General features: G+C 39.3%; 1 protein-coding gene across 1 annotated transcript in view; it reads left to right on the top strand.

Annotated features, from left to right (window-relative positions):
* Window positions 1-305: 305 nt before the first annotated feature.
* LOC124160332 overlaps window positions 306-15011 on the top strand; it is a 76748-nt gene continuing 62042 nt past the window's right edge. Inside the window, exons 1-2 of the mRNA XM_046536170.1 lie at window positions 306-476; window positions 1117-1211. Of these exons, the coding sequence (XP_046392126.1) occupies window positions 1194-1211 (18 nt within the window). The 5' untranslated portion in view covers window positions 306-476; window positions 1117-1193. The remainder of the gene's footprint in view (window positions 477-1116; window positions 1212-15011) is intronic.

The raw sequence follows: 15011 nt of genomic DNA, 5'->3' as shown, positions 1-15011 counted from the left end.
ACCGGTTGTTTCCTTTATTGCCTCTTTTTTGAAGAACCGAATCACTATCATGAACCAAATCGCACGAACCGGTTCATCAAAATGAACCGAAGTCCCCCACCACCAGTATGTGTTGGATGTTGAGGCCAAGAAGTTGAGCGGGGGAAGTAAATTGTGGAAGGGGAAATTGGAAGCGGGAGAGGATCTTCTTCTCCTCACCCTCCATTTCCCCTCTCTTCGTGTCCCGCAGGCCACCGCTTCGAACCCCCCTCTTTCCTCTTCCCACCTCTACCTCCTCCCCAGCCCCACAAAGTACCGCTGTCTTTGGAGCTCCTGTCAGTTTTGCGGCCGATAGCGGTGAGGGCGGTGTTCGGAACTACGTATCGAAAAGTATCCTCCCACTGCTCAGCCAGCGCGGAACTTTGAAGGAGAAGTTCGCTGGAAGAAACTCTGGAAAGTGTCGGTGCCCATCCCAAGGATAACTAACATTTTAGAAGGTGGATATTATTGGAGAAGAAATATTTTTTTGCTCTATGCGGTTTGTTAGGGAAAAATTGTGTGACGGTGTAATGTCCGGAGTGGTTTTCGTAAAGTGATACAGTTATTGGTCGATATTTGTTTTATCACCAAACGTTCGTGCGAACGCGCATATTTTATTTCATTTATTTTTGTTTTTCGCAGTTTTTTTCAATTTTTATTTTTCCACTTTATTTTCGTTGTGTCGAATAATATTTTTTTGATTCTGCATAGTTTCGCATAACTAGATCGGAATGCGACATTATTATTGGCTGTAAATTATTGAAATCTAGTATCATTGGATGTGCCATTTGTATGATGCCTTGGTGCAATAGGATGTTATTCTCACAAGCGATGTGTGTTTTTTATTGTTTTTTCTGAAATGTATGTCTCTTGATTTTTTTTTGGTCTAACTGTCTTAACTCGTAGAGTACCTTAAGCAGTAAATTTTCTCCCTCATATACGCTGAGGTAATTGTTTTCTCGGATGTTCCTCTGAGGATGGATGTGATGTTCGTATTTTTCTCGCTCGATTTCTTTCCACCACAAAAAGTACAATGCGAATTTTTTGCTTGCTTTTTATGTTATGCTCCGTTGCGACTGCCGTTGTGTGCTGAAACAGGAGAGCCAAAGAAGACTACGTTGATGCTTGAAACCCTGCTCTTCCAGGAAATTTACCTTGAAGAATAAGTAGTAGAAATGTCTCAATTTCTGTTGGTGAGTGAAGTGATACATTCATTTTTTTCAAGTGTGTATCAGTATGTGACAAATGAATCAACAGTCCAAGGCCGAGAGTATTCTTAATTCCTTGAGTACTCTTGTTTCGTTATATTTTGTATGTGATTTTACCTGCGCTCCTTACTTCATGGCGTTGTAATATATAAACATAGTGCCGTGAAGTCGTATTACGTTTCGCAGATGACTATGGACCATCATTGTTTGGGAAATTATTTCACAATTTTTTGGACGTGATAAAATTCTTCGATTGTTGGATATGTAAATAGGGTAGTGTCGGTTAGAGACCATATTATTACGAGGGATCGCGGCCGCAATTTACTGAAATGTGACCGATTGTAACGGAACCCGCTGACAAATAATGATAATTACACTGCTATTTTAAATACATCAACTGTATCCTATGATATATAAAGGTAATGGTCACGCAGCTAATATTTTTTTTGTTACTGATGTCTGGAGTTATGGAATCGTGGTTAGTAGGTATATTAACAGAGGTGCATTGGTCTCAAGACGGCGCTCCGGTAGTGCTTTTCGGAAATAAACGTCTTGCATTGAATTTGTTTCCTCGTCTGTTACGAATTCACTAAGTTATAACGCGTTAAATTTTGTTGATTTTTTGACAAAAGTGGACATTTTTAAAGATAGAGGAGTGATGGAAGGATACTGTTTGTGCTTATTGGTGGAGGCCCCAGTTGCTTCTGTTCTAGTGCTCTGGTACGGACTGATGTCTGCGTGTGCACCTGAGTATTGCTATTTAGGAATTGACGTCTGTGATGTGTTGTTTGGTTTTCCCGCTCCACTGTGTTCTTGAAGGTGCCAATATGACGCGCTTGGCGATGTTCCTGTTCTTGGCACTTGTAAATTTTTACGGCCTCATCAGTGGTGCAGTGCTCCAAAGGTCAAGGACGTGGCCAGCCTACGATGCGCTGGATCTACCTGCTGGAATTCTCTCAAACTTAGTGATTTAGAGCGTGCGTTAAATTCGATTATTTCGTTGTGATGTAACTTTCCATAAAAATATGTGATTTCTCGGTTTTAACGACTATAATTTCCAATGCAAATGAGTTTCTTGACCTTGACCTTGCCGATAAGTGTGTGCCGATGCCAATTTCCGTGAAATCGGACAGTTCACGGACGCTTTGTGGGAAGAAACTTTCGTCAAGTAGACCTTGGTAGTCATTTAAGAGGGTCTTTAAGCTACACTCCAAGATCCGTAGAAAATGCTCTCGCTAGGTTGTGGACGTCGTGCGATTTCGTGTATTTATCGTATTACTCTAGAAATCTCTCATAGTTCTTCAGCAATTGTAAAATGTATTTGTGGACGCGAACGTTTAGAAAATTTAAAAGGCTATCTTGATATCAAGCGGCTGTGACCTTGTGTCTTACAGCTCAATTTTTATCTTTGACAATTTCCTGTGTCATTTTTTTATCAATTGAATGCAGAGTGAATGTTAATTGCTTGCTCGTCGGTGTACACGATTCTCAGGCGTTGAAGTCTCCAGGATCACCCCATAATCCTCTTTGAATTTTACGTGGATGGATTGTTTTTTTGGCGGCAATAAGACAAAAAAACACTGATTATTCAATGCAAGTAGCACTTCAGTTTGTTAACCATCATCTGGTGCAAATGATGCTTACGCTTACTTAGTACGTGATGGCTCACGAGGGAATGCCTACGTGATGAGAATTCAAGAATTAATTTTATCTTTGAATACTATTTTTCTGTGCAACTTTTCATTCGCTGGGTACTTTTAACTTATTAAATTGCGTATTTTTTTCGATAGCTTCGATTTACTTAAGGCTATATATCTACATTATCAGGATGCGTTTCTGCGAAAAATTCTTATTCTCGCCTCTGCCATTGTTGTTATCGGTGTAGTTAGGCAGGGATCATGTATTTGAGAAGTTTGATCTCTTAATGGGAACAGTAACCAGGAAATCTGAGTTGGAATTCGCTTACCAACTCGTAAGTGCCCTGTTCCGTACCATCTGTCTAGGGGAGGGGGTTGCCGCGTGGAAACTAGGGCGTCGTGTCGGGCATGAGGTAGAAGACCTTACTGAGATCTTTGTATCCCTATTGCGGTATTGGAAAATTATCAAGGGATTAACGTGACTGGAGTCATTTGTGGAGTATTTGATAGTGATTCTCTGGAACCAGTTGTGTCACAATTGGTGTTACATTGTCGAACAATCAGGTTTTTTAACACTGGTTATCACATGGTTCTGAAACACAATGGAGTGGTCAAATTTTAATATGATTTCTCAGAAAGAACTCAACAATGCGTGGAATGCTCCCCATTTGTGGTAAATTCTTATTTTAAATGTATTCTTACTTGCAAAAAATGCTAATCTATGGATATTAACTTGGGAGTTTAAGATAGTGCTGTAATGCCTCCTGTCCATTGCCTCCATTAATGTATGGCTTTTTGTGTTATATTTATTCTTTCTCTTCCAACCCTGTTTGTCAGTGATTCCCAGGTTAACAATAGCTCTTCTAGTACGTAGCTTTCGATTTAATGATGGTTATAATCTGTTGCTTTTCAAAATTCTCCTACTTTCCACGCCTTATCCTCCATATTTCAGGGTCAATTATAAGGAACAAGTGGCCCATTTGTTTAAAATCCACTCATTCGTTGAAACAGTTATATTTAGCTTTCCATCATGTATGCGTATACTCATTCTTTCTTAAATTATACTCTCCACTCGAGCGAACCAAGGAACCACTATGCTCATATCCTTGTCCATTACCGTAACTACCGCTCAATACATCCTCATGACTTTACAGTTTCCGCCTCGGTTATTACTCCGAGCAGTGAAACAACCCATAACCACCTCTTTCAGTCAACATTTTTATCATCCTGGAATTCTTACGCTTCAATTTACACGGAAAAATAAGTGTGGAGACCAAGTTGGCACGCGGATTATAATATCGGTATCTTATCCTGAGAGCTCACGTTTTAATGCTGGGTGTTGCAAAGCTCCACCGACGTCTCCTAAGTGGATAGAATTCATTCTCCTTCTTTTGAAAGGAGTGCTTAAATGCGGACCCATAGGAACTATTCCTTAAAATATGTGCAATTTAGACGATAGACATCCAAATTGTGTAGAAACTAATTCCACCACAGAACTCGTTGGTTAACGCTTGTAAACTATGAAATATTTGTAGTTTCAATCCAAATAATGTTTTAAAAATATGATTGAGAACCAAAAAATAAGCAATTTTGTGATTGAGAATAACTGTATACGCTTTTATTATATTTTGAAAGGAATTCCGTGGTTTCAAATTCCTATAAGCACAACTAGTGGCGTAGCGAAGGGGGGGGATTTTGGGGGGTCCGGACCCCTCCCGAAATATTTGTACACAATTACTTTGCTTCATAAAAGAAAAAAAAACATTGAAATAGCATGAATTAAAAGATTTCTTTGTAAAATGAAGTTTTTTTTATTATGAAAAGTAATAAAAATTAGTTTAAAACCCTCTACTTGGTACCGCTTTTAAAAAATTTCCGCCCCTGGTTTTGGACCCCCCCCGAACTAAATTCCTTGCAACGCCGCTGAGCACAACACCTATATGCAAATACAAAACTTCGTCGAATGAAAATGTACCATTGGTCTCTACTCGTGCAGAATTACAATTAAAACTTATGTTTTAATATTTTTTAATGTTATTCTTGACCTTTAGATAACAATTGAATGGTTTCTATAAATCTTACATCCGTTGTAATTCAAATTGCCACCCATTTGATAACCTTAACTTTTATTACATTATCCTCATCAGGCCTCCCGTGGGATTAAAATTACAAGTTTTCATTCCTGTACCAGATGAAAAATAGCACACGCTCTTCTTTCTTTTATTTTTCCTAAAGCATCTTTCACTCTCTTCGAGATTTCTTGAACAAGGAACGTGCAATAAGTCGTCATGAACGCTAAAGTGATATTCATGACCATTCGAGACGATCTTTCAAGAGCAATTGTTATACATATCTTGAATCTCATTGAATAGCCTTTCACACTGTTGTAGAAAGCTTGAATAGACGTGAAGATCGATAACAAACATGTTCCACAAAGTAAAAACGTCCTAACGGGAGACCAAGGGAGAATTATAATAATTTTTCTACGTACAGGAAACAAATTTCTTTTAATTTCTTGCAGTGCCGAACATCTCTTCTGCTTCATGAGGTGGTTCACTTAACATAAACACCTCTGCTTCCTGTAAAATTTAATGAGGGCGGTATGATTTCAATACCCATCTCATCTCCAAGGATACAAAACCTTACTGATTGATCGAAACGCTTCAACACCATCCGAGATTCAATAGAAATTAGAACAGAAAAAGACGAATTTGACGGTAATGAAGTGATTCATGAGAATTCATGACAAAATATCCGCAGTCGTGACGATTGACATGACGTCATATCCATTCGAGAAAGCTTGTTCAGCGACTCTTGAATGGAATTTGACGTGAATTTGACAGTCCGAAACCTCCTCAAGAACTAATAAATCATGCATAATAAGAGAGAAACTTTTACGGAATTGGTGGTTATTTGTGTGGGGGATTTGCATGATTAAAAAAACATTTCATCGTTAACGTAACCGTTAAAGTGCACATTTCCAAAATACCTCTTTTCAATCCCAAAGCTGCTGAAAATATGGCAAATTACAGTTTATTGAAATAGGAAAGTCGCGGTGATGGCGTTCGCCAATGCACCGTTGTTGTGATTTCCTTTCTGTCATCGTTATATCCGACAAAGACTAGGGACAGACTGGATTCATAGCCACGATAAGAGAAATTAAGCCATGGGGAAAGAGGTCGTTTTTCCCCGAGCAGGCGGATTTTCGTTTTTAAAAAAACAGTTGCTTTTGAAATTTATGTCTTTAACGATTTTTTTACAATATTTCAGTATGGAATTGCTGCAATTCTTTAAAAAGACAGTTTATTTGTTGTGCTTGATTCAAACAGACTTTCTTTCGTAGCAGTACAGTTATCGTTTACAATGCATTTAATTACACTGCCACGAAGAAGTCATAAAAATCATATACTTATTGTGGACATGATGTCTGGTTTTTGAAGATGCAGTGAGCAGGCTAGAATATTTTTTACTCTATGATTCCGTGAAAAAAATTTCAGTTTTACTGGTAGTATTCGGTAAAATCTCTTTGAATTTAGATGGCTCCGAAATATTTTTATTTCAGCGTTCGTACTTCCTTTTCCTTGGTGGTCGAATTCCTTGCTCCCTGGCATGGGTGTCGCTTTGACTCATCCTTTGTAGTTTCCGCCTTGGCATATCTCGCCAGAGGGTGTTGAGGAACTAAATTGCCCCACCGCCGTGCAGTCATTCTGCTCCAACCTCCGCCCTCACTTCCGGTTAGCTCTTGAAGGGAAAGTAAAGCGCTCATTCTTTTGTTTCACGGCTCGCCTTTTTGACTTTTCGCCTCACTTTAAAATGATGCATAACTCTCGCTCGACCGGTCGAATTTTTCTCTATTTCTTGACTCATCACATGTTTTTGTTTTACGCTATCATCTTGGAACTTTACCTGGTAACATGTAGTTGATTGTTGTAGGAGTGTAGCTACGATTTCATCTAGGCACTCGAAAAGTTAGGAATACCCGGATTAGTGGGAAAATACTTTGCGTTATTGAAATGATTGCAAAAATATTACGTTAGAATGGTAATTGAGTGCCTCTCCTTGAGCGCTAGATTTCCTTGAGGAAAGCAACATGGAATTCTGTTTACTACTTACCCTACTACTAATTAATTACTTACCCTTATATTCATCTGGCTATTCCAGTACTCGCAAACGAATTGTCAGACGAGTGCATGGGAACTTAAGTAACAAAGCAATTATGACATGATTAACATCATGACCCGACTAACTATAATTCGACTGTAAAGGTCACTCTCCTCCCGCTAAATAGATAAAATATTAACAATGTTACTAAATAGACATGAAATACTCCACAGAATCTAAAAATTGTATAAAATGTTTAAAATGCGATAAAACTTAATAGGTCGACGACAAAAAAGAAAATTGGTGGTAAAATCTGATACATCCTTTACATCTATCAGGGTACTCAAGATCGTCACGCTTAGACCTTTTCAGTAATCAACTTTATCTACAATTTGGAGAATCGACTTCAGACCATACCTCTGAGGTTAAAATTTCGTATATGAGCTTTACTAGGAATGGGAACTACTGGAAATACCTACCGCTCAAAGTTTGAGCGACGTGATTTTGCACTCAAATAACGGGTACTTTTGCACTTGCAAAAAACTTGCATTGAGATTGGTCGCTTCATTTGCACGGTGGAACTCCTCAAACTAGAATGTCTCCATTTTTTGTTTTACCGACAATAGTTGATTACTGTCAAGGTGATTCTCTATGTAGCTACTCTGAGCAGTTCAAGATAACAGCGCAAGTTTTCAAGGAATTATACTTCATTAAATCAGACCGAGAGAGCGGATGTGATGTGTCCTCGTCAGAACTCTCCACCGCAACTACGAGATTCGTAGTACGCGATTACTGATCCCAAATTTTCGTGTATATTGCTGTAAAAGTTGTGCTTTCGTAGATGGCATCCTCCACCATGAAAGAAAGAAAAATTAGGGCACATAGAAAGCAATCACCTATATTAGAGGAGACATAGGCAGCTATTTAAACGGGCTGCTGTTCCATTTTCATTCAAAAGTTGTATTTTGGCTTTAAGTGTGCAAGTAACGATCTAAGTCATAGATTAAGGAAGAATATTTTAGATTTGTTGGGATCGGTGATGGTAAAGATTATTCTCTACTAACCTACTGGTGTGTGCATTTCAATCCACTTAGGTAGTTTAGTTTATTTCCCCAGTCTTCCTCACAAAAGATATTTATATTAGTCACGGTTTTCGGGCGCTCCTCCGCGTTGTGTTGTTCACAACGTCTGAGGAACGCCCAAAAGCCTTTTCTCATATGGAGAAATGCCGCCCAAATTTTAGATCCAAAAGATATATTAATGTGTCTTGAATATTCAATATGTCAATGATATAAAGTAAATGTGAATTTAAAATATTTAATGAATGTAATTCAATTGTATGGTGCAATTTGCGTACTAATATTCCGTTCTTCAATTAGCTCGTAATCGTCCTCTGGCATGCACTCCCGGGGACGGGGATAAAGCACCTAGCAGGTATATGGTCCCCCAACCTTCGGTTTGGTGAGTATAGGCATTCCACCACTGACTTCGAGCATCAAGCTACCCAATTTCGAAGACGTAGCTCACATTTGAACAAATAAGTCTACTTTCAAATCATTTTACAGTTAATTGGCTTCCGAAGAACCGTTCTTGTCCCATTTAAGGTGGAACTCATCTTTTTAGACTCGTCTGCCCTGCTCACTCTGTTTCGGTAGCGGCTATTGTGAGGTTCTCGAGATTGCCGAGGTGATTTCAACTCGTTATGAAGCAATGTGATAAAATACGGCCTTGGATCTTCTGACGCGAGGCGCCAAAGGCTCCACTATTAATCAGCCAGTCTCAAATGGTGCTCTGCCATATATAGAAACGCCCTCGGTGCCACGTCCAATTATGAATCGGGGTGATAATCGGGGGTAAATATGCCGTTATCTGGATTCGAACCAGGGTAGTCGGCGGAAGAAATCCAAGTTCATCGGCATTGTTGTTGGCAGACATCCTTCAAGGCATTTTTTTTTAAGAAATAAGCATAGATGGGCCTGCTGCTAAGCTTTTCCGGGCGAGCGCGCCTACAAGAAACGATGATACCGCGGGAAAAACCAATTACTGTGATCGGAATTCGAACCGAGATCTACTGAATCAGCGCCAGATGCTCAGTCACTTAAGCTACTATGACTCCTCTTTCCCTACAGTGGAATTTTGCTACAGTTGGAGTATTAATAAGTTTGTAATATTTGAGGTATTTTTTTACATTTTCGGTACTTTACGCTGTTTTTTTTTTAGAGAACTTTGAAAATGTGGCTAGACAAGTTGCGATTCTTCCGAATGTAAATGTTTACCATTCTCTGTACTTCAGAGGGATTAAGGTTTAAACCTTTTGTATATTTCTCAGATATTTTATATTTGTGTATAATTCTATTTAATATAGTTTCATTGATTTAACCTTCTTCTTTTGTCTTTGTTTTACGATAAAAATGTTTAGTTTTCATTTGTTAAGAATCAAAATATTCCTAATGTTTTGTTTTGAATAGCGCTTTTTTATTTTAAATTAATTAATGCCTCCCCCATATGGCCCACCATGACCCACCACTAATTTTACCCTTGATATTTAATGGCTATCCTTTTTCCACCAGTCACCATCTAACAACAAACCACTTTTTCCCGACGCGTCGCCTTGAATGGTCCCAGTTTTTCTTCCTGTCATCTCTCATTCATCCCCCTACCCCTCTAGAACTTGTTTGTAGTAGGAAATTAGGAGGTACCCTTTATAACGGGTGCAGTAGTAATTGCTGAAATCTGTTGGGTCAGTAAAAAGACATGTGCAACATTTAGAGTTATTCCTACTCCCATCGTGGTGTATGTCGTAAAACGAAGCTCTGTGTTGCAAAGCACGCACCTTTGAACACTCAATTGCTTGCTTTACGTTCACTGTTCGCAGACAGATGTTATTTATTTCACTCCTTTCTTTAAACTTGAATGATTTGACTTAAATTGATATTAGGGTCGTTGGGTTGGTTTCATTTTTTTAAACTTGCTGTTTATATTTTTAACGCAAGCAATTTAGAATCGCTATGGAGAGGCCGCATTTTTAATAAATAATAATGGCATTATATTTTGTGAATCTCTCGCAATCATTCATGAAGTTTAGTTCTGTAATCCCGAACGAAGTTGCGTAATAGTGGTGGGGAATACTTGCCTGCTTCCTGCTTTCCGATAATATACTAAAAGACATTGCGTGTCGTCAATATGTGCACGATTATTCGCTATGCGAAACAATTTTATCATCAAGTATTCCTATTAAATTGTGAATTGAATTGGATTTGTTTTCACTTCGATCACCCATATATCCTATTTAGGTCATGAAAACCAAGTGTTTGGTATGTGTGGGACTTAAAGGCTTTCGCTGAATGTACCGTTGGGTCGTGTTTGCCGTAGCGTTGTATCGCACGTGTCGTATCCACCTTTATTAAATGTTTACATGCTTAAGATATTAGTATTGCGATACTTAAAGGATTAGTATTACGATGGGGAGTGGTTGATAAGTGGAGGACGCTTTTCTACGGACCGAATGGGTCCTAAGTTCATATCAAAATTTAGGGGACACCATTAACTAAAATTTGGTGACTATTTTCGAAAAGTTGGGTGTAATAATCGTAGGAACTCAAGGAAACGAACTTCCCTGTTAATGTTTGGTATCCATCCTTAAAATGCTTACGTCCCCCATTTATTTAGGCATTGGAAATTTTGTTGAAATAGTTGTTAGTTCCGGAATTTTCTGTTGAAAAATCGTTCTATAATCGGAATTTAATCAGTAGAACTGTCTGATATCTTAAATGATATTTGCTCTATAGTACTGCAGATTATCTCAGCCTTGTAAGTTGTTAGTGGTCCGCTCAATTATTTATTTTTTATCTCTCATCTCCTTAGTGCGTTATTTGTTATTTATTAGTTTTTTTATTTGGATTTTTTGATTGGAAAAGGGGAAGTAATAGGCTAGATTCATTCAGTGAGTTTTATCAGTCAGTTACTTTTTCGTAGCCAGGGTTTATATTTGGCGCTCTCGAGGAAGAAGGATACCTTGCCGTATCAGCTGATATTGTATTAAGCACAACCGTTTAACATCTTTGGTCGGGTAGTGCTAACGTCCGTTTGCCAGTATTCAAGTTAGGCCCTCCCAGCGTTCCAGAGGAGGCAGAACTCCCAATCTGATTTCCTTATCATTGGATTTTGCACTAATTGTATCAATTAAAATCATCGCTGGAGGGATGATTCCCCCCGAGCCTATGTCCTTTCTCCGTCAAAGCACCTTGGTAGATCAACACTGGTAACGGTGATTCGTGTCATCGTACCTCTTCTTTTAAATGTTTATCTCATTGATTAATGAGATACGTACTAGTGGCTGATGAAGAAGGGCTTCAAGATGGAAAACAATCGGGAACTGAAGGAGCTAGCTGGAGAAAGAGAGAAATGGAGGATTTCAGTTTGACGATCTTAGGATCGCAGCACTTACAATTAGAATGAATGAATATTTATAAGCATTAGTATGGACTTTCCGATCTCCTCTAGCGATAAAGAAGGGCACAAAGATGATGATCACCAGGAAACAAGCTTAGGAAAGGGAGATTTTGAGGGAATCAGTATAACGACATCAGGATTTCAGTTCAGCGAAGGAATGAATTTTAATAAAAGTTAAAAGCAGAGGACACCCTGTCTCCTAAAAATTTGATGCACACTATATCACTCCCGATGGAGGTAATTCTGGGGTCTACGTTCTGGTCTCCAAGAATGGAAAAATTGAAGTGGACAGAGAGGAGAAAGGACCATGAAGTGCTGGACATGATGGATTAGGAGAGGCCGCAGGATTTTTCCGGGGAGATCTGGGGGGCAGAGTTCCCCCCTGACCCCCAACGAGCAAGAGCGAGTACTTAAATAAATAAAGGCATACTCAAATAACAAAGGCATAATAAGGCTTATATAAATATAGGCAAGTACATAAATAAATGAAGGCGGGTTCTGGGTCCCATTGCTTCTCGATACTCCCGCTGCCTAGGTGAGGGAATCAAGGCAATTGAAAAACGGGGTGGGATGAAAGTAGTGGTGGCTCCGTGGATCCGTATAGCCGCGCGGAAGTTTTCGTCCCGTGACTTCTTGTGCGTGCCCACTCCTCCTCCCAGGGCTTAAATCACTCACGCACGAACCTCACCCCCTCCCCCGTGAGTCTCCGCACCCTCTCCCCACCCTACCTGCTCCCCTTCCATCCCACTCCCCACCCAATGGTTCCAGACCATATAACGGGATTATAGCTTCTCAGTCAGTGAGGAGAGAGGAGGGAAAAGTAGCCGACTTCTCCTCCTCCTCCTCCGTGTGGAGTGGAAGATGGTTCCAGTCCGCCGAGATGGAGAGGTGGGTAGGGGAGCCGTGCAACGGAATCACCACCACGGAGGATTTTTTCCACAGGCATTTCCGAGAGGCTGTATATCGCGCGGGGCATTTCCTTGCGCATCGTAATGCGCGATTCGCAGGCGGTCGAATTTATTACCCTTAGAGTATTCATTGCTCCAGCTCGACCGGGTCTCTACTTCGTGATGTGTTTCTCGTTACCAAATTGTGCTATCGTTTTGCAGTATTCTGGGGATTAAAAGTGAACTCTTACCGGCATAAACCTGTATTTTAACTTGGAAATTTTATTTCCTTTGAAAATTATGTGTCTTGTGATATTTTCTCGTACCTTAAAAAGAATTCATTTATCCTCGCCGCGTCGATAATAGCGTATTTAAAGTTTTTTTCATCAGGGTACTTTAAAAATTAACAAAGCTATTATCACACCCATATACTGGCAGGGGCCACCTATCCAGGCGGGATTCGAACCCGCAACCTTTCGGATGTTGAGCAAGGACTATACTCCACAGCCACCAAAGCCAGTTATTCATTTAAAGTAAAGGCAAATCGTGAAAAAAATCTGTTCCACGTTACCCTGAAGTTTTCAACGTGATAACTTGAGTTTTTAATGTTGTTTAGAAGGGCAAAATATGACCTGTAGAGAGGGAGTGATACATCCTATTGTAAAATAATACATTAAGTAAAAATAAATTCACAACTCCAATTTCTCCACCTTACAGCTTTGGGAACAAATGGAAAATAATGGAGCTTTGGGTAGCTTCAGTGGTTAATACCAGTGCGGAAGCTAACTTCCTTAAATTTAAATACAATGTTAGTTTCAAAAAAATTATCAATTTTTTATACATTATAAAATTTCTCATAAAAAATGACACGTGACAAAAAATTCAATCATGTGAAGTAACTTGAAGTGCAAAAAGAGAAAAAAATACATCATATTGTTGTGTGCTATTCCAATATACGCTCTAATTTACATAATATCCGTTCCCTGTTCCTCCCGTTATGTCCTCATCTGTCCTCCTATCCTCCACTTTCTCCTCCTCCTCTACCGTTTCCTTCTGGCCTTTCTCTGCTCTTTTCTCCATCATTCCCTTCTTCCTCCTCGTACGCCTCTCATCACCTCACGTCCTTCACCTTTCCCTTCTTCTTATCTCGCACTGCATCACGGGCGCGCGGAAAACATTCAGGCCCCCAGGCGGAAAAATTTAATACGCCAAATATACGGAATAAGAAAAAGGGCAAACCCTTTTTCATAAATTGTTACAATCTCTCCTGCAGTCAAAATAACTGTCTGGGGTTTGTGCGAGAAAGTAAGCTTTTCTAACGTGTAGTAAAATCTGGGTGCTTTGTTTTCAACCTTCATGGAGTAAACCTTAAATTTCTGTATGAACTCAGTGGGTACAATGAGCCTGTTTTGTTGTGAAGGAGCAGATTATTCGAATGGCAATTTCCCTCAGAAGGAACTCTACTCTACACATACCATTCGATAAAAATGTCATGTGACAGCTTTCATTTGCCATCTGATTCAAGAGTTTTTGGTCGGGAGTCTAATGATGTGAATTTGTCTGGCCTTTTCGTCATATTTGAAGGACCTCCCACCCGTAAGTGTTTAGCATGACTTTCGATGTTGACTTTTAGCTCAAAATTCCGTCGGTTTGACTTCCTTTTCTCTTAATTCTCTGGAAAACTTCAGGATTAAGAGTGTCATTAGCTTGCTCCTTATTTTTTGTCGAATTGCTTCACGATTGTTATTTTCGTGGAATATTATTTTTCCTTACATGGTATCTGAATTGATTTTCTAAGATTAGTTTTTTTATTTAATTTTCGTTGTTATCTTGCTATTTATTTCTAACTCTCGCACCGAAGTTAAAGTTTCTCTATGATTTTTTAGCTGTATCTTTTGTTGTTCGTTTTCTTACTCGTTGAGATAACTATAGCCTACGACGTTTGAGTAGGACTCTTTCGGCCCAAATTAGATGCAATCTAGAGGAAGAATGATCTCATAGAAGTATTTGGGTAGGGTTTGTAAATCTTTGTTTTTATCATGGGACATTGCCCGATTTAAAATAAATATTTATTCTAGACTTCTCTATTTACTCGTACCCAATTAACTTTCGCTTAAAGCAGAGTGGCCGCGTGCATGTTTAAGTCCTCGTTTTCTTACCTTTCAATCTGGAATTTCCCTACCGCACCTGCCCATCCTTGCCTCTCTCCACTGATAATCTCCGCTTTTTTCCCCTCACGATGTTCTCCCTTGAGAAATCCACGCGCCTCCTTCGCATCTGCCCAGCTGTTACGATCGGGCCCCGTGACCTTCCCCTTGGGTTCAACATCTCCGTCTCGTTTGGCGGGCGTCGGCCCGGGCCCCGAGACGGTGATTTATTTCCTTTTGCTCGGTTTAATGACCGGCAGAGCTCCAAATAATAATTATTACTCCGAGTACGAGTTTTTTCAATGAATGGAAACTCTCTTTTCGTCTACTTAGTTTCAATCTTCCTTTCTTTGAGGTTATAGAGAAATTAATTTACAGCGATATCAAAATGAATAAGTGAATCCTAATTCTGTGATTTATTGACCAATTATGTTATGATGAGTCTCAAAAATTCATTTTAATTATGGCAATTAACAATGTATCAATATCTTCTCTTGACTTCTGCCTCGCTTTTTATACATTTTTTGTTTCTAATTCCGGAGTAAATGAAATCCTATCACT

Source organism: Ischnura elegans, chromosome 6 (genome assembly GCF_921293095.1).
Source record: "Ischnura elegans chromosome 6, ioIscEleg1.1, whole genome shotgun sequence".
Classification (NCBI taxonomy): Eukaryota; Metazoa; Arthropoda; class Insecta; order Odonata; family Coenagrionidae; genus Ischnura; species Ischnura elegans.
This window is presented reverse-complemented; position numbering and strand designations above follow the sequence as displayed.